This window comes from Ipomoea nil, unplaced genomic scaffold (assembly GCF_001879475.1).
Source record: "Ipomoea nil cultivar Tokyo-kokei standard unplaced genomic scaffold, Asagao_1.1 scaffold0302, whole genome shotgun sequence".
Classification (NCBI taxonomy): domain Eukaryota; kingdom Viridiplantae; phylum Streptophyta; class Magnoliopsida; order Solanales; family Convolvulaceae; genus Ipomoea; species Ipomoea nil.
In genome coordinates this window covers 1,930,608-1,951,375 of record NW_017616730.1, presented here as the reverse complement: position 1 = coordinate 1,951,375, position 20,768 = coordinate 1,930,608, and the positions used below count along the sequence as shown (strand labels likewise).

The 20,768-nt window shown below is 33.2% G+C and overlaps 2 protein-coding genes across 5 annotated transcripts; both read right to left on the bottom strand.

Annotated features, from left to right (window-relative positions):
* Positions 1–4,344: 4,344 nt before the first annotated feature.
* LOC109158155 (GDSL esterase/lipase At5g33370-like) lies at positions 4,345–7,843 on the bottom strand. Its single transcript, XM_019306001.1, has 5 exons — positions 7,513–7,843; positions 6,800–6,927; positions 5,458–5,700; positions 5,022–5,274; positions 4,345–4,903 (listed from the first exon to the last, which is right to left on the bottom strand). Exons 1-5 carry the CDS (start codon positions 7,760–7,762, stop codon positions 4,671–4,673), a joined length of 1,107 nt encoding a protein of 368 aa, XP_019161546.1. The 5' UTR covers positions 7,763–7,843; the 3' UTR covers positions 4,345–4,670.
* A 7,468-nt stretch (positions 7,844–15,311) lies between these two features.
* LOC109161751 lies at positions 15,312–20,376 on the bottom strand. Of its 4 annotated transcripts, XM_019310255.1 has the most exons (7): positions 19,463–19,741; positions 19,354–19,403; positions 18,958–19,101; positions 18,603–18,673; positions 16,672–18,504; positions 16,240–16,378; positions 15,312–16,159 (listed from the first exon to the last, which is right to left on the bottom strand). In XM_019310255.1, the coding sequence occupies exons 2-7, from the start codon at positions 19,382–19,384 to the stop codon at positions 15,450–15,452; spliced, it is 2,928 nt and encodes a 975-aa protein (XP_019165800.1). In that variant the 5' UTR covers positions 19,385–19,403; positions 19,463–19,741; the 3' UTR covers positions 15,312–15,449. The 4 variants fall into 4 exon arrangements, with proteins under 4 accessions (XP_019165800.1, XP_019165815.1, XP_019165808.1 ...); XM_019310270.1 differs by lacking the exons at positions 19,354–19,403; positions 19,463–19,741 and adding an exon at positions 20,041–20,376; XM_019310263.1 differs by lacking the exons at positions 19,354–19,403; positions 19,463–19,741 and adding an exon at positions 20,056–20,376.
* Positions 20,377–20,768: the final 392 nt, after the last annotated feature.

Genomic DNA, 20,768 nt, shown 5'->3' with positions numbered 1-20,768 from the left:
GATGTAATACTCATCAATACTAATTCAAACCAATATAATGTAACATTAGCTTAGTTTCGTATATATATATATATATATATATATATATATATATATATATATATATAAAATGATACTTAAATTCGAAAGATCCTTCGTCCTTCCACATAATAGATTAGTATTTTTAATTTTATAATAGACTTTCCTCTTAGATTTTAGTTTGGTTCTTATCATTATTGGTGTTAATGTTACCATGTGTTGGCAACAATATCCATGTTCAATCATGTAAAATACATTAAATTTCACCTTAACAATACTGCAACTAGATCTACATACTTTATGCATTATTTAGGGGTCGTTTACTTCATCTCTCTGTTTTTCCATTATTTCCAGTTTTTAATTTTTCAATTTCTCCAGTTTTCTTTCTCCATTCTTCCAATTTTTCATTTCTCCATTCCTATGTTTTCTATTTCTCCATTCCTCCAATTTATAAAAAAAACAATAATAAAATCAACAACAACAATAACAACAACAACAACAACAATAATAATAATAATAATAAAATAGCAATAATAATAATAACAACAATAACAATAACAATATCAATAACAATAACATTAATAATAATAATAATAATAATAATAATAATAATAATAATAATAATAATAATAGTAGTAGTAGTAGTAGTAGTATAATACTAGTGAAAATAATAATAATAATAATAATAATAATAATAATAATAGTAATAATAATAATAATTTAATAATAATAATAATTTAATAATAATAATAATAGTAATAAGAATTTAATAATAATATATGAGGGAAAATGGCACTTTTTCCCCCTAAGTTATATACTTATAGCACTTTTTCCCCCTCAATTATTTATGTAAGCACATTAGCCCCCTCAATTATTTTAAAAGTGGTGATTTTTCCCCCCTGATATATTAAATTGACATTTCTACCTTTAAAGTAAACATTTTATTTATTTTACTTCTCCAACAAATTATTGTGTATATGTAGCAATGATCACGGTTCGGTTTGAATTGAACCAGACACTATAGCAATCGAATTAAAAGTTTTCGGTTATGATTTAGATCTAGAATCCAATATTTAGATTTCAATTTATTAAATTTATGAACCAAAAAAAACTGGATCATGAACCGTGAACCGGCGGTTCCGGATCCGGTTCGCGATTTTGAACCGTTTTTATTTTATTTTTTATTTTAAAATAGTCTAAATTCAACAATAAATTATTTTATTTTTTCAGTTCGGAACATGAACCGGCCATTTCGATTTGCGATTTTAATAAACTCTAAATATCGCGAATTGATTCTAAATTGTAATTTGATTCTAAATTGTAATTTGAATATTTTAGTTTGGTTGCTATAGTATCTGTTTGGTTTGAACCAAATTATAGTAATAATTTGTTGGAGAAGAAAAATAAATGAAATATTTATTTTAAGGGTAAATATGTCCATTTAACATTTTAGGGGGGGGGGGGGGGGGGGGGGGAAAGAGCCACTTAAATAATTCAGGGGGAAAAGTGTTATAAGTATATAACTCAGGTGAAAAAGTGTCATTTTCCCTAATATATGAAGAAGAAGCGAATGCACAGTGAGAGGAAGAAGGATGAAAACATGGAGTAAAGGCGAACTAGTCAGAATCAAACACGGGACATCAATGTCGAGAAATACTATTCACACGTGTGTTTCCAATTTTCCATTTGAAGAAGTTAGTTTTGGTATTCTCCAAATTCCTTAAGAAAGTTGGAGATTGGAGATAAAGTAAACATTTGGAAAAAGATATTTGGTAAACAACTTCTCAAATTTTTATTTTTTTCACTTCTTAATTTCTCCATTTTTTGGAAAATTCTCCATTTTTCCAAGTTAGTAAACGACCCCTTATATTTTCGTCGTTGTGTTCTTTTAATCATATAGAGGGAGGGGACCAAAAAAAAAACAAAAAAACAAAAAACATCTACCAAAAAAGGAATGACGGATCGGAGTGAGAGAAATTGAACATCATTCTCGTAGTAAAATATTACAATTTACAAGTCCAAATATATTACAATTTATGTGAATATTGTACCCATTGGGTAACATATATTGACTTTTTTCCACCCACAATATATTAGTGCTGTCACATTTTCAGTATCAAATTGAAGTTATTTGTGAAATGGCTGCTAGCAATCATTCATAAGCAATGGAATGATTGATGAATCTTGATCTACAATAAGTGTTTGCAGGTATGCTGAAGTTAGTGTCTTAGATTTTTTGTTGTAGTAGTTGTTGTTGTTATGAGATAATAAGCAAGCTGTGTAAAGAGATGCATTCTAATATTTAAGTTTGATTTATTTCTTTGATAGATAATTGCTGCTAGTATAAGGAAAGATGGAAAATGCAGGAGACTAGTGATAGCAAGATGAGTGCTCTCTCTTCTTTAATTGCTGCTAGTATAAGGAAAGATGGAAAATGCAGGAGACTAGTGATAGCAAGATGGGGGCTCTCTCTTCTTTGTAAAACATTGGCTATGAATAATTTCTATGTATTTGTTGTAAAAGTGGGAGTTTATTTATTGTTTTTAAAAAATTAGTTGCATATATATATATATATATATATATATATATATATATATATATATATATATATATATATATATATATATATATATATATAATTTTTAAAAAAAATTGAAGACTTCCCGAGACACCTGCAACGGAGCAGGTGTCTCAGATAGTATTTTATAATAAAATATTAAATGGCTTTCCGAGACACCTGCAACGGAGCAGGTGTCTCGGATAGTATTTTATAATAAAATATTAAATGGTTTTTCGAGGCACCTGTGACGCAACAGGTGCCTCGGAAAGTCTCTATTAAAAAAAATAAAAAATGCTTATTTAGCTTTCCGCGACACCTATACGGGTGCCTCGGAAAGCTAAACACTTTCAGAGGCTCTGGATTCCGACTCACCTGTACAGGTGACTCAGAAAGTGATTTACAGGTGACTCAGAAAGTGTTTTTTGTACTAGTGACTCACATTAAGCACACAACTCACGCACATTAAATTTGACCTAGATGCAAAAATAACTAAATTGTTGTAGTTTTTTTTTTTTTGGTAATCCTAAACGTTTGATTTAAGCAAGATCAATAGCTCAGATTTAACCGCACCTGGGTGCACCAACCGCATTTGAACCTAATTATATATATATATATATATATATATATATATATATATATATATATATATATATATATATATATATATTAACGCGTCCGGCTAGGCACGCCTAGTGTGCCTCACGTGCACCGATGAACTTCTTTGCTTTTTTGGTGGGTCTTACTTTTCCTGCAAAAATGAATAATCTCCTACAACAACATAACCCATTTTCTTCTCTAACATCTCCTTCTCTCATCCACATAAACATTAGCTCTGCATAATCAATGAAAATCTCCCTACTAGGGATGCTTTTTAAGTAAAAATTCGTGAATGCGTATTTGATTAGTTGGTCCACGCCTTTTATTAATTCATGATTACAGCCAAATTGCAGCACTATATACCGGTATTCATAAGGTTGTGTCGTTGTCATTGTATTAAAGAAAAAGGGTTGCGACCACACATGCACATATATATCAATAAATGGCATTAATGTACGGTGCAAAAGAAAGTAGTTCGATGGAAGACCTTGAGCCAGGCATTATTCATGCACTTTGTCCCACCAATAATAATGAGAAATTGAGCCTCAAACCGCCCCAGCTGCTTCCTCGTCAGCGTATCTGTATTTTCACTGGCGGAATTGTGTAAAGCTCGAAAGCGACCAATCTGGTCCCTGCCACTTATTGCCCCCGTCGCGTCGCAACCGAAAGTTAATTGGAAAAACGGTAGTAGTTGGCAATTTTTTCTTATGTAAATTTAGGCTAGACTAATTTTAAAATTTTAGAATCATTAGAAAAGATAAATCGTGAGATGTTAGACCAAAATTTTAAAATAATCACTTAAACCAACTGAGCCATTCCGAAAAGTTTTTTTTTATTTTTGTATCTTTATAAAACTAATTTGAATTCATTTTGGATCCCCTATGTAAAATGGGACTCTTACTATATATATCAAACAGTCCAAGCTATTGGGTTATAGTCATTATTATTTTGAGTGACCGGAGAAACTCATTGTTGCCACTTGAAAGTGTGTACTCATTATAAAGATCTGATCTATCTGCAATTAGTTCAACATAAAAATTATGTTTCACTGACCCTTAGTTGCCCCTCTCAAGCATAATTCATCATTATTTTACACCATATTAAAAAAAAAAAAAGAGAAAATTTTAGAAATATAAGAGTAATATTGCATGGCCTATTCGGAGAAAATTTTAGAAATATAAGAGTAATAATATTGCATGACACAACCCTATTCGAGTTGATTGTACACTTGACATGGTAATTAATAATAATAATGATTACAAAATATAAAATGTACTCAAATGTTTTTAATCGGAGGCGGTGAGAACCATACACGCATACAGTACTACTGCAGACAGAAAACGATATATAAATCTATATAGCAATTGAAGCAACAGAAATCTGGGAATAATAGATTAATAGTAATGATTTATTAATAATATATAGCTCTACGGCCCAATATAATTAATGTGCACTTGTAAGGAGACCGGCCGGGAATGCATGCACATACAGGCGGTTAGTCGTCGGAATCCATGGCGATAATGGTGCTCAAGTTCATCGGCACCATGTACTTATCAGTTCCGGTCAAAATGGAGCGGACGATGATGCTATTCGCCCTCTGAGATGGATGGAAGGCATCCCAAAACGCATATTCATCTCTGTTTGAGCAAATGTTAGACATTGGTGTGCAAAGTCCGATCCCGTTGTACGGTCCTTGTCCGCAACACGCCACCTTCGACGTGACAAACCCTGTTTCAGTTCAGTTCATCACAAACCAGCCGTTAGTTATGGATAGCGAGCGAATTGAATCATGCACACAAGGTGTTTGTAAAAATGTTTTAAAAAGCCCGGAGTACAGTGCGGTTACCGTATGCCTGCGGATTGTTGATGAAATCGTTATGCATTTGCTGCGCATTGACGGCGACGAAGACGGTGGAGCCCAGCTCCTGGTTGAGATCCTGAATCATTTGGATGAGAAGCGGATTGAATATTCCGGAGGCGCGTTGCAGCTCCGGCGCACATTGCCCGTTTCTTCCCCGTTGAGCTAACTCAGACGGAACGCACCCTAACGGCCCCGTCCCTGTCACCAACACTCTTCGAGCTCCCATCTCATACAGCCTCTGATATACAATAACGGTACGTAAATCTTCTCTCACACCATCTCATATTTGTTAAAATTCCAGAATGATCAGAAAAATTCTCAGTCACTATTCAAGACTATACATTGAATAAATCCTAATCAAAACTCGAGCCAATAAAAAACGTAAACTCGATCGATTCAAACTAAATGTTTGTTTGATTACCGTCAAGATCTTGCGGTATTCGGAGATGAGGAAGCGGGCGTAATCGGGGATGTTGTATTGGAGGCTTCTGGCACTGACGGGCACCAGGAAGTAGTTGTTGACGAAATCGTTACCGCCAAGGGTGATGAGGACGAGGGCTTTGTTCACGAGATTCTGCGTCTGTTGTTCGCCTATCAGGGCGCTCACCCGCTGCTGGTACTGCTGGAAATTCTGCAACTGTTGGCTTATCCTTATAATGTTTATCTGGGAATCAAACGTTTAACCAAACCCCTCAGAGGACATTAATCAAACATCTAAGGTACAATACAAAAACAATCATTAATCATCAGTACCTGAACCAAAATTTATGGGAGGTAATGTTCACCACTATCACTACCTAACTTTGATGGAAGAAATAAATCAAAAGTAATAAAAAAAAGTGATTGGCATCCCCAGTGGTCCACTAGTTCTGACAGTCTATTAAGTATACATTAAGAAGTTAGAAAGCTGTCTTTGTCAAGGAGGAAATGTTGCTACTTGTTAGGGTTTGTCACCCGTATATTCCTTGTGTTAGTGCATATTAATTTGTAAAAAATATTATGGGTGTTGGGCAAATAGCTATTAGCTGTTAGCGGATTGGATTAGCGGGTTTGACTATCTGATAGTATTAACTAGTTGTAAAAAAATATTTGGTAAATTAGTTGTTAGTTGATAGCGGTTACGTGCAAAATGACCTTTTAAGGATATATTTTAATTTTTAAAATTGATCAAAAAAGTTATTTTTAGCACCTTTTTGAATTTTAGCGTTTTAGAACAATAAGTTGTTAAAAAAGCTGATTAAGGAATTGCTCATATTGGCTGTTTAATCAAGTCAAACAACTAATAGTAGTCAAACAAGATGATAAGCTAACTATGTTACCAAATATGACTTATATGTATTCTCAATTTTACTTCATACTCTTGAGTCTTTGATGTAAACAATTTTATTTTTTTTTTGGCTCACAAGATGAAAATGTCATATTCATGCTTGTCACATTAGGGAGTCCCCATAGTTCAACTCTTTATTTGTGGGACAATTTCAACTAAACTAGTCGGATAGTTAGCTTAGTAAAAATAATATTACAAGTTTTAACGCTTTTCAAATATAATAATTGATTTATTTTATTGTGATCCTTTAACTGGACGGTTTCACTAGAAGAACACATAACACATTGGAGTACGTGGTGCTTAATTTATGACAATAAATAATAAAGCAAGGACTCTGACAAGAACTTCATCTTCATTCATGGAGTAGGCACAGTAAATTAAAGTACGAGATAGAACCTTAAATAATAAATTCTAGAACTAGAATGTCAGTACTTACAAACTGAACGCCAGTGTCGTTGAGAATCCCGATTCCAGCAGAGGCGAAATTTGCACCGACCAACAACTTTTTACCGTTAAGCTCCGGGTCCAAGTAAGGCAACGTTGACTCCGAACCAATAGCTTGGCCTGCCCAAACAAATTTTAACAACATTTATATTACCACACAAAAACCATAATAAGAATGGAACATTTATTATTTATAACCCACTTTAAAGTAGAGTGGAGGTTCTTGTTGTCACTACTTAAAAATATAATTTAGAACAAGTTCTTGTAATTCTAGCAAACAAAGAATCGGAAGAACTAAATCAACTTAAATTCACATAGCTGAGGGTCAAACTTGAAACATGGTGGTTACCAATACAATTGTTTGATCAACTGTTTACCAAACAACTATCCAACTAACATTGTCGGAGTTATTCTTAAATAATGTGCTTACAAAGTCAACCATCAGATCAACTTAGTTGGGGTTGCTCAGCTCTTAGATGTTTCTCATCTTAACTCTTGTGACACGAGTTTTCCTAGTGCAGTTTACTTCTTTAGTGTGATTTTGCTGGTTTCTAATGTAATTTACTTATGTAGTGCCATTTTACGAGTTATTAGGTTTATTCAGTGCACACTATAAAACAGTGACAATGGTCGGATTTTCATTACTCACTCCAAAAAAAAAAAAAAAAAAACATAAACAACAATATATTATATATATAATCTTACTGATAAAGTCAGGGATGTTGTAGCCATTGGAGAAGCGGCCGGTGGGGCGGTGAGTGGGGTAGTCAACGCCGTAGGGCGGGGAGTCGGCCCGGGCGGAGGTGGCGAGGTAGTTGTTGTTGCCATTGTCGACCAGCGAGTCGCCGAACACGAAGAAGGCACGCGCCGCCTCCGCAGGAGGCGCAAAGAATGCGGCCACCGCAACCACGGCGACGGCTAAGAGAACACTAAAACCAACTCGACGACCAGACATTATTGTAGTTTATGTGATGAGAAAGTTACGCAAGTAGCTTTCTGCGGGGTTGTGAATGTGATATGGGAAGCAAAAGCAATGGTGGTATATATATACACATATACACACACAGACCTATACATACACACAGCAAGAGGGTTGCCCTTTTTGTTAATTGGTTGATATGGGGTGTGATACAGAGTAATATGAATTAAATGGGCGGCCTTGATCCACCTGCACTTTCACAGCTATTGATGATATATTGATATTTGACATTATGCCCTTTAACTAGCTAACTACATTCTTATTAGTTCTAGCTAATTGCTTTTATGTTTTCTTTGATTTGATTACTCCTAGATTATCAAGTTCTAGGTATGCCTATGTTGGTAGTAACTCCAATCTAAATTTCTAGGATACTTATTTAAATAGTTACAAAGTTTCAACTACTTTGGACTTTCGGTAAGACGGAGCTGACAAATTTATTAGACTTATTTGTTTCTTTATGATCTTTTGTTAGGTAAAATCACAAGATGAGTTTCAGGTCCATAAAACATACATTTGGGTAACAATTGCGACTTTTTTGTATATCAAAGGTATACCTATGTTTGTTGTGTGTGAGGATATCATAGATAAGGCTATCACACTATTTGACTAAGTGCATTTTTAAGGTAAATCCAACCCAGCTAGATTAATCTCATTTAGTAGCAGTCAACATAATTTCATTATAAAAAACTTGTGTCAGACCGTCTCACGGATCTTTGTCTGTAAAACGGGTCGAGTTAAGATGAAATGTAATACTTATACTAGCAAATGTAATAGTAAATTAAGAATAAAATATTTATTATTTATATAAAAAAAAATGTAATACTTTTGACGAAAAATGTAAAAGCATATTCATTCTTCCAAAAAAGAAGAACCCCAACCCGATAAGCAAATGTAATAGTAAATTAAGAATAAAATATTTATTATTTATATAAGAAAATGTAATACTTTTGACGAAAAATGTAAAAGCATATTCATTCTTCCAAAAAAGAATAACCCCAACTCGATCTTTGCTCACTGCGCACAAGGAACCCCACTGGTGAGACTTGATCATTGGTCATTATTCCAAACTTTCACATCTATGACCAGTTGAGCTGCCCATGCGAATAGTAACAAACATATTCATGGAATAGTAATTGACGACCGTTTACGTTTAATGTCTTCGCTTATGTTGTATCCTTTATTTTTGGTTCCTAGATAAATGTGATTGCTTATACTTTAGCTTCACAAGCTTCTGCTCAGGCTAGTTCATTGTACTGGGATTCTGTCCCACCTGACTTTGTTACAACTTTTTTTGGATTAATATATGCTAGCCGTTTTTGCTTTAAAAAAAAAAACAAACATATTCCTGATTTAGTATTACATTTGCTTATTAACCATTTAACTGACCGACTCATTTCACAGATAATGATTTGTGAGACAATCGTATACAAGTGTTTGATTCACAAGGGAATTAAGTGATTCATAGCTAAATAATAATTTAAAATGAAATGTGCTAAGATGAATCACGTACAATTCATTTTATTAAATGTAAAATAACAAAATTTTCCTATTATTATCTTATAAGAATCATAAAATAAAAAGATTTAGGAAAAAGTGTCAAATTCATCATATAAGTCTAATAAACTGTGAAACCGGATGGCGATTAAATTTTTTAATCAAATGAATGACTCAGATTGATCAGATCTTAATTTTTCCTTAAGATTTCCTAATTTATCCTCAATGAATATGATTTTCCGTTAACTTTTCCGTTAATTTCTGTTAGTTCATCGTTAACTTACTCATTGATTTCAATAAGAAAGGTCTTAGGTTCAAACTTCATCCCAATCAAAGTTGATATAATTAGTACTCTATTTTACTCTTATTAAATTAAATACTCCGTAATAATTTAGTAGCTACAACAAAAAAATAATACATATGCATTCTTTAATTTAGAATTATGTGTCTACAATGTCTTTATTCAAAAAAAAAAAAATTGAGTTAATACCCAAAATCGTCCTCGACTATAGTGGTTTTTCTCAATTTCGTCCTAAACGACTTTGGTGACCTAATATCGTCCCAAACTTTTGTGTTTTGCTCAATTTAGTCCCAGACTTTTGTGTTTTTGCTCAATTTAGTCCCTCATTTGTTATTTTGTCCATTTGGTGTTAAATAAATAGACAATTCAGTAATTTTAATATTGGCATCTCTTTACTCATAGACATGTGAACTGCGAAATCCTTTTTTTTTTTTTTTTTTTTTTTTTTTTTTTTTTTTTTTACGAATTACTACCAGAATTACTTCTAAAACTGCGAATATAAAATTTGATTTGCAGGTCCGGGAGTAATTCTGGGTGTAATTCGTACACGAAATAGAAATTTCACATTTCACAAGTAGAAAGTAAAGAGAGATCAACATTGACATTACTGAATTGTCCCTTAATTTAACACCAATTTGACGGAATAACAAATTGAGGACTAAATTGAGCGAAACACAAAAGTCTGGGACGATATTAGGTCACCAAAGTCGTTTAGGACGAAATCGAGAAAAACCACTATAGTCGAGGACGATTTTGAGTATTAACTCAAAAAAAAATTATTCATTATCTATAAATTAAATAACAGAAATAATTTCATTAGTTATATTGTATTTATTTTTCTCCAATATAAAAAATCTTTACATTCAAATTCGTCAATTGATTATATTCGCTACATTGTCCCTACAATGCTTTATTTAAAAAAAAAATTATTCATTATCAATAAATTAATTAAGAGAAATAATTTTATTAGTTATATTGTCTTTTATCTTTGTTGTGCACTATTTTTTAATTAAAGATCAAAGTTATGATACAAAATAATGTTATATATTTATTTACCAAGTATTTTATTAATACCATGAAAAAATTAAAAAAATATAATTAATAAAGCCAATCATATTAACTACTTTGAGGGATTTGTTGACAAAGAGAGTATTCAAATCACACAACAAATTGAAGTGAGAACTACCTTGCAATGTCCTTGTTTGACAATCAACAGTTAGCGGTTAGCGTTAGCGGATTATATTAGCGAATTTGACCAGCGAATTATATCAATGGTTGTAAAAATATATTTGAAAAAATTAGTTGTTTAGATTAACATGTAAAATGAGCTAAGGGTATACATATAATAATAATAATAATAATAATAATAATAATAATAATAATAATAATAATAATTGTTTTAAAAAATAAAAAATAAAAAATATAATTAAGTCAATCATATTAACTACTTGGGGGATTTATTGACAACAAGAGTATTCAAATCACACAACAAATTGAAGTTGAAAACTACTTGCAATGTCCTTGTTTGGCAATCATCAATTAGCTCTTCAATATTAGTGTATATTTAATATTTTATGCCCTAATTTTTATTTGCTCTCCATTATGTCCCGTATTTGGTTGCAACCATACCTATACAATTATTTTATTGTCAATTATAATCAATCTTGACTATATTATCTTGCATTTGTAATCTTAGAATTGCCTATTTAAATACGTAAATTTAACATTCAATTATCTATGCACGAACAATTTCAATATAATCTTGTCTTGATATACTTTAAAGTACTTATTTTTAAAAAAAAAAAAAAAACATTGGGCATTATCCCAATCGCGCAATGCGCGTAAAAAACTAGTAAGTCTAATAAACTGTAAAATTGAATTTCTTAACTAAAAACAGTTCCAATGAATTCCCCTAGCTAATAATACTTTTATTTTTTATTCTAATTTTTTTTGTTTTTATTTTATTTTTAAATAACTATTCACCGTCTACTTGATAGTCGGTGACTATTTTCGTTGACAGACATCCAGTCAGTGCAGTTGTCCGATCTGACGAAGGTGGCCACCTTCATTATATTTGGACACCCATGGCTGTTTAGTCCATTGTGACGATGTCTAGACCTCATGGTGATGTATAGATTTGGACGCCAATGACTGTCTAGTCCGTTGACAGACAACCTTTCAAATTGAAACATTACTTTCTTCCAAATTTGTGCTACATTTATAATCTCGACATTATTGATTAGGTCCCCTTTCCTATAAAAAAGGACTATGTATCACATGAATATCTTAATGTTGATTTGGAAGTTTGAAAAATATTCTTAGAAAATGATTCAATTTTTTTTTAGAAAAAATATTTTCATTTTCTAGTGTTTGATTAAAAGTTAATTCTTTTTTATATTTAATTCATTCTTCCAAAAAAAAAAAAAAACAAAAACAAAAACAAAATTTTATCACAAGGTTATTTATTATAAAATATTAACTCTTTTATAATGATATTAATAACCATAATAATTGTAATATTAAAAAAAAAAAACATAATAATACTAACTAGAGAAAGTGAGGGAGAGAGTCGAGTCTGAAGTATTGACCCGGAAGATATCATTCGTATAAAAATCTTAAAGGCATTTATTCTTAAAGTGATAATTTTTTCTTTGACCATAACAAACACTTTTATTAATTTTATTTTTCTTAAATACCTAAACGCACAAAAATAAAATCCTAAAAAATAATTTTCAAAGAGTTTTTTCAGAGATAAAGTCCAAAAAGACTTTTCGTCGTCCGTACGAGTGATGCAAACAAAACATACCCCACATTAAAAATATTTTCCTTAGAATTATTAGAGCAGTAAATCATTTAGTATTAATTATGTTCTTGCTTTTTCGGCCATTTAATTCCCATGTGCACAATTCAAGTTTTTTCTCACCTTGGAGAGAAGTAAACAATTTACAATTATTTATTTATTTATTTATTTATTTGGAAATAGTACACAATTAGTTATAATAAACTAGGTTCATGTCTAAAAAGACCTTATGTGATGATTTGATTGCGAGTGTGTTGACATTAATCGAATTCTTGACTTTTAGATACGATAATTATGTTCAACTCACTTGACCGCCCTTTTCAAAGGAGTATATTATTTCTTTTAACGTTGGATGGAGTTATAGTAGTCGGTGAATAAAAATGATTTTATTACAATGTTAAGAGATGAACATTTAAAGCGAAAAACATTGTTGTATATAGAATATCAAAGAAAAGTATATGTATCCATTTTGTTAACATTAAATTCAATTCAATCAATGCAAATTGTATGGGGCTATATACTATTGGAAGTGTAAAGTGAGCCGAAAAGTATATGCATTTATAAAAATAGGTTCTATTATATACAAGGTAAAGATCATCTCTTGTTAGTTGTCATATTATGGAGTAAAAGTGAGAGAGTAAAGATTATAAGTACATGTAGTAAAACTCTATTCAAAATTAGTGTCACTTCTAAATCACTTAAACAAATATCTTATTTCATTAATAAATATTATTTTTTCACAATTATTCCCTTTTATCAATAATAATAATAATAATAATAATAATAATAATAATAATAATAATAATAATAATAATAATAATAATAGGAAAAGTACATAACTGGCCCACAATTCTGACACCAAAATTTCATATTTTGAAATCTTTGAAATGGTGGCATTTAAAGAAAATTTAAAAATTCTAAAAAAATGCCGACAAGGAGGGCAATTGGAGAGACTTTCAACGCGGTGAGCATAGCCAATAGGAAAATACATATGTATTCTAATTTTCTACTTTCAACTTTTATTTTCACAAACAAAATCTTAATGTAGATAATTGGAGCATGTGTTTCATCTCAACTAAAAAGCTTAAGCTTGCGGGTGGCGCTGAGTTTCAAACTCATAACATTTGGTCTGGTTCTGATATCAAATTAAAGCATGTGCTTCATCTCAACTAAAAGCCTAAACTGATAGTTGGATAAACATTAATAGATATATGCTCACATAGACACTTATATTAGGACCCATATCCAAAAAGCAACTTATCAATATCTGTCACATCATAAAGTAAAATTTAGAGAGTATGATTTGAGAGTCTATGTATCAGAACTCTAACCAATAATATGTTATTATTGCTCCTTTGTTTTATATGTGTTGGAGCAATCATATCATATCATAAAAACAAGTACAATGCCAACTGTCAACCCCTGTTCTTGTAAATACTGAACTTCAGAAAGTACCCAACTACCTATACTGTACATATATCATTTTCGCTGTACATATTGATTATGTACTTTGTAATTTTTATTGAGTAAAATGTTGATTACGTGATTTTATTAATAAAGAATTAAGTTAATAAAAACTATGAACCGTTTTTCTTACTTGATGAATAAGAATATGTCACGTAAGTAATGGTAAAAAAATATCCTTAATAAATTTGTTTAATTTAAATAAATGTAATTTTTACTTCTAAACTAGAATAAATTAGGGCAAATTATTGTATGTACCATGATCCATACAGTGCTGTGTGGCCCGTAATAAAAAGTACATTTTAATATATTAAATGTACATTATTTGTGTATTGAATGTACATTATACAATATAATGTACATTTAGTACACAAATAATGTACATTTCATAAAGAGTAAATACTTAAAATGATCCCTCGACTATAACTAAATTCACAAATTGGTCATTGACTTTTAATTTTAACCAATTAAGTCCTTAACTTTGCAATTTTAACACGATTTGGTCATTCGTCTATTTGACCGTTTGTTGACTGTGATTTTTGAGGATATATATGTAATTTCATGGTCCATCGTCGATTTTTTAAGGTTCCGGTTGTATTTTCAGACCGCACTGTTACATTTGGATCCACTGTCGAAAGCAATCTGCCAAATCCTGTCGCCTTTCTTCATCCTCCCTTTGGATTCAATGTAGTTGAGTTCGTACCAGAGTGAAGAAGACAACGTGTTTTCAAACCGGTGCAGGGTCATCCTGGAGGCCTCCATGTGCTCCGATGAGAGCTGCAGGTTCTTCTGGAGATCGTTGATGACGGCGCGGGTGTGGGCGTTAATGCAGAAGTGTTCGAAGGACCAAATCGTGTTAAAATTGCAAAGTTAAGGACTTAATTGGTTAAAATTGAAAGTCGAGGACCAATTTGTGAATTTAGCTATAGTTGAGGGACCATTTTAGGTATTTACTCTTTCGTAAACATAATGTACATTTTTAATATATTAAAAATACATTATTTTTGTACTAAATATACATTATTATACAGTATAAAAAATATGGTCCACACAATAATGATTGATAAATTAGTCGGTGGTTCTTGTAATATCATAGCTCGAAACATGGTAATAAGAATAGTGACATTTGTTAATCTTTACTTTTTTTTTTGGTAGAGTTGTTAATCTTTACATTGAATATGAATATAAAGTTACATATATTATTTATTTTTTAAATAAAATCGTTTTACACAATCTCACATGACAATAATTTTTTATTTATTTTTTATATTCATTGGTTACTACAAATTGGCCATTCCTACTCATGTTAAAAAAGAATTAAACTTATTAATCTTTTTTTTTTTGGAAAAAGAAAAAGTTATCATATATTGAGGTAGAGTTTAACATTAACACATTGCACAACTTGGTCTCATGTCTGGGGTCTCTACTCTCTGGCCAAAAGTTACTCTAAATAAAACTAGAGAAAATTTGCAACCAAAGAGAAACTTAGGTGAGCAGAAGCATCATTCTGGTGAAACACAATAATAATAATAATAAGCCAAAAGAAGAGTTATGGAGTTGAAAATAATACATTAGAGAAGACCTGAAGAAGATGAGGTGTGCATTCACATTGTATCTGCCAATCCAACCACAGCATCCTGCACAATCTCTTCCAACAATTTTCCTTCGATTTCCTTTCCTATACTTTCCGCTTCTAATCTCAAGTATTCGTGCCACCCTTTCCCGACCGCCTCCTGTCTCACCATCCTCTCGGTCAGGTTGTTGTCGTCAACGCCATCGTCCGAGAGGCATCCCGCCGCGCTAGGAAACCATTCCTTTATCCTTCCCCAAACCCGGTCCGCTGATATAATTGAAGAACCATCTGGGATGGTGTTATGGGCACCGCTGAAAGCAATGGTTTTGTGGCAAGTGTCTATGTCGATCAGTGCCGCATTGACACAATCAAACACGAGCTTTCTAGTTGATCTCCTTTGCCTTCGCTTTGCTTCATGCACTGTTTCTTTCTCGTTCAAATTGATGTACTTGTCCCTTAGTAATGGGTCAAGTGGGCTATCTGGGGAATGCCATCTCGATGAAAGTGAATCAGATTGTACTTCGTCGAGACCAGCCATGGATAGTAAGGTCTGAATGAAGAAGAGCCATTCTCGTTCTTCTTCCTCGGTCCTTTGCATTGATACTGGTGGGTTAAGTGAATATGATGACGTGGCTGTATCTACACAAGAATCATCCCATGATAGAGTACGGGCAACTGATCCTATTGGAGGAGATTTGTCTATTAGATTGGACCTAATGGGCTGAAAAGGCAACTCTCCCCCTGTTTGTTTGAATAAAGCAATCAGAAAACATATTAAAAAGAAACAGAAGAATTCCTGCAATCTGAAGAAAGAATTTTACCACGACGGTCTGCCTTGATATTCCCAAGTGATAATTGTGCCAAATGTTCATCCTCCTCAAATGATGTCTCCAAAACTGATACAGGACTTGGTTGATCGTGGTTCTCACTCGGATTTCCAAAAGGCAAAGACAGTCCAAACTGCAGAATTTATCACAATTTTTTTTCTTTGAGTTTTAAATATTTGTAAAGAAGTTATGCCAACTCCATTTACCTTTGTTGGCAAAATTCAATTTTGATAGCGAAAGCAAAATAAACAGACAATAAAACATGAAAGAACAAAAATAGGATAAATTTGAAAAGTATAGGTGGAGTGTGGAAATAAGTTGTCTATTTGAAAGCATGGGATTATTTAAAAATAAAATAAAATTGGGAAAGCAATTAATAAAAGTCAACCACATAGAAGATGGGCTTGCTAATATATGCTGAATTACCTCTGAAGAAACCAAGCCTTGCTTTTCAACCAAATCCGGAGAAGTTGCTTCACCTGATGATTCACGCAGATCAGGTGATGAGCAATCAAGCCCTGTGCCATTGAGGCATTCACTTCTGTTGTTATCTACTTTTGCAATAGAATGTGAAAGCTTTCCACCAGAATGAGATTCATCTGTTCTAGGCTTTTGTTTGCAGAGTTTTTTGTTCCTTGAGAAGAACAAACTCGAAACTTTCCCCTTTAGCAATGACTTTGTGCTTCTTTCCTTTGTTTTTTCTCTGGGAACATCTGTTATTGCTGTCTCTGGTTGTGAAGTGTCCAAATTCAAGTGGGAAGCAAATGTTGTAGAAGATACAGGAACAGATTTTGATCTCACGAGATTCTTTGGCATACTATCAATGCCTTCATTCTTGTTTGTATCCTCAACTGGACAACAATTCAAGTCCCTAGGTCCTTTTTTGCCCTCCCCCTCAGCTGTTCCTGGCTTCTTTGCATCAGAAAGAGCAAGCATCTCACCTAGAGTACTAGAGCTTCTACGGAGATGTCTCTGTTCTTGATGACTTCGATGAGATGTCACCATGGCCCATCTTTCAGAAAGTCGTTTTTTTGCTTCTCTTGATACAGATGATTCTGGAGAATAAGATGCACGGCTCAAGGAGGAGCAAGAATAAGGACTGTTAAACCTATTAATGTAATCCCACGAGTGCCTAGACATCGGTGACATGACTTCTGAATCACTGAGGTTCATTGCTGCATACTCATTTTCTGACTTGTTGAATGAACTCTCATCACCAATATATCCATTTGAGAACACTGAAGAAGAAAGCAAAGTTTCATCCCTTCGATGCCCAGCTAAATTTTCACGCATCTGTTGTGTGATTGATTTTGCCACTTCTCTTGATTCTTGAGCATCATTATCTTCGGGAACACCAACAAACTTGTTTCCATGTAATACTCTTGGTGATGTGCAAGGTGGGGAACTCAAAGCTTTGAGTTCATGAGACTTCACAGTGCTTGGTTTTAGTACTACTATTCGAGTTGGTTGAGTGACACTAGTGTCAGTTTTCCAACTAGCTGCAGGAGAAGAAAGATCTGGATGGGTTTTATCTATTCTGTTCACTTGGCTGACCTGGTTGGTTCTCTTCATCACATTTTCATTCTTCCCCGTTCCAATAAATTCGCAATTATCGACCATCTTGGATGGTTTAAGAACAGTTATCCGCTTGGTCTCAGAAGGAGCAGGAATAGACTGCAAATTATATATATGCTCAGATAACATGGGCTTTGGTTCTTGCAGAAATTTAAGGACCAGATCGGTGTTTGAACTCAAAACTTCCAATGCATCTTGGAATTGCCTAGAGTGATGACATTTTTCATCTAGAGATAGGCATTTTGCTTCAATGAACTTCTGACGGACAAAAGCCACCTTGTCGGTTGAAGTTTCATTACATCTTCCCATCTGGGGTGATTTACTTCTCATGGAGTTCATATCGTGTCGATTCTGCCAAACCTCATAAACATCTTTGCATTCATTCTGCTCTGGATATTGATAAAACTCACACTCCATTTGCGTGTCTAAGGATCCACTTCTGTGGTGGAAATTATTCAAAGGTGTACCCTTAGCACTTTGTGCATTCCTTCCAGAATAATTTCTTTGAGCAGTAGAAACTGGTAGCTGAGATGGAAAACCGTCAAGCCCCATTAATTTGGCTACAACACTAGGTGGATTATGCTTGGAGGCCATGTCTTTGGACATCTCTTCTGCTATAAGCATCTTCATTGGTGTTCCATTTGCTTTCATTTTTGAATTATTTCTCCTCAATTCAGACACAATCTGCACGTACCATTTCAAAGAAATATAAACCAGTATTAAAGATGAGCTCTGAAAAACCCCATGCTGCTTATTCTTGATCACCAAACTGAAAGATATACCTCTTTATCCTCAATTTGATCCTCACTTGGAGACATCCTTGCCACATCTGATTGGCTCCTCGAGAGGGAACCTTTAAAATCAATTACATACAAATGAGTTCAACAAGCCTAGGAAAAGAAGCCGTTTCTGCATAATGCAGTTCTTTTAGCATTTCATACTTTATGCTACAGCTTGTCAGTTCAATCACACTGTCAAAGAATAAGCCTACAGGACAACTATGAACTCTGGGGATAATTACGACTCCTTTTGGAGAAGTAATTATTACTAGTTGCAAGCAATCCTCACTTAGGAAACTAAAATAACAGATGCAACATATCAATTGTCAAAGAAGAGAAATATGAAAATAGGATTCACCATCTCTATGAGGTTTATCTGTGAGCAACCTGTTCCCTGCAACACCGCCATTCAAGTCAAAAAGGTTTACCATTCTTCCCAAACATCCTGGAATTGGTTTCTCAAGACCGCGATTTTTGCCATTCTGAACAGCATACATCTCAGCTGAAATATAATAACATTTAAAAGAGTAAATCTCATTGCAAAAGAATACTTGGCCTAAATGACTAATCTCAATTTGCTACTTCCTATCTCCATATCCAGAAAGGGGCAGGCTTTGCACTTTAAGATATGAAAAACCAGTAAAAATAGTAGTGGCTAACTGGCTATGGAACATGGAGGTAAACAAAAGAGAAATAGGAATCTACTACAGTTTCGACCAAAATCTACCGACTAAAATAGAGCAAAAAATAAAACCTTGCATATATTTACACCTCCATGGCTCCATTACAGAAGTCCTGATTTACTAAGCTAGAATCCAAAAATATGACATTTGGGCAATTAAAAGAGAGTAATATCTTTATACACAATCAGAAGCAAATCGGAGAGGACAAAAAAGAAGAAATGAAATAATGAATCGACTAGATCTGCAGAAGAAAACAGATTCCATGGTTTATGCAAGAAATACCCCCCAGAATTTACCATTCACTGTAAATTTTCACGAACTTCACATCAACTATTCCCAGAAAAGCATAAAGAACTCCCAAGTGCAAACAAAGAGAAGGAACATAACGTGGGGGAAAAAAAAAAAAAAAACTAATTGTAACGGTCCAATTACAAATATTTAACTAAATATACTCAATATCTCCAAAAAAATAAAAAATAAAAAATTGCTTAACATGCGTTTTTGAGCAGTAGAAATGATTATATTGTAAACAAAATCATAGCAGTAGAAATAAGAGCTAAATGTTAGAATCTCAACACAAAAATTACTCTGGTAAAAAGCTGAAATTTGAGCAGAAAAAAAAAAAAAAAAAAAAGAATAATCCAAGGAAAAAAAAAAAGGTGGGGGGGAGTATCGAAAATCAGATTCGATTTGCCTCCGAAAGGCGAGATCGAAAGGGAAACCAGAAAAGCATAAATGAGCAACGCTACTGAAAGTACTGTTAGAAGCTTTACAGTGTCGAAGCAATGCGAAGCTCTGACAATGCCGCAGCCGAAGATTCCGCAAGCCGGACACAGCCGGAAGCGCGTAAGGTTTAGATAGAGAAAGTAGATACTCGCAGTGAGAGAAAACGAGCGGAGGCCGAGAGTGTCGCCGGAGCCGAGAACCGAGTCGCAGGGAAACCGCTTTCCGGAGGGAATGTCGCCGGAGATTCTCCGATTACCGGTGCCGGAATAGAGCTTTCATCGTCAGCTGTCCACCGACTATATGTCGGACTATTATTTATTCCAATTTATTTATGGGACTTTTGAGAGAGAAGCCAAAATGAAGTGAAGTTTTTCTATAAATAAATATGAAATAAAAATAAATAAAAAAATATAGATTCTTCAATAAATACACTCCAAGATGATTGTTTTTTCTCCGCGACATCCTTTCAGTTTCTGATAATTCTGCTCGAGCCCCAACTTTCATAATTTTATAAAATATTAGTCCACCTGTGGACAACGTCTGTTTACAATAACTATTATGAGCTTGCTATTATCTGTCATTATCTTGCAATTATAGAATGGGTATCCCACCGGCGTTATGCTGTTCAGTTTTTCGTTTCAGTAACGTAACGCCCCCTCCCCCCTCCTTTATTGTATTTTTATGTGGATTAAAAATATTTAAATTATTTTATGTATTGAAAAATATTATACTTTATTATGATATACATTTATTTATTTTA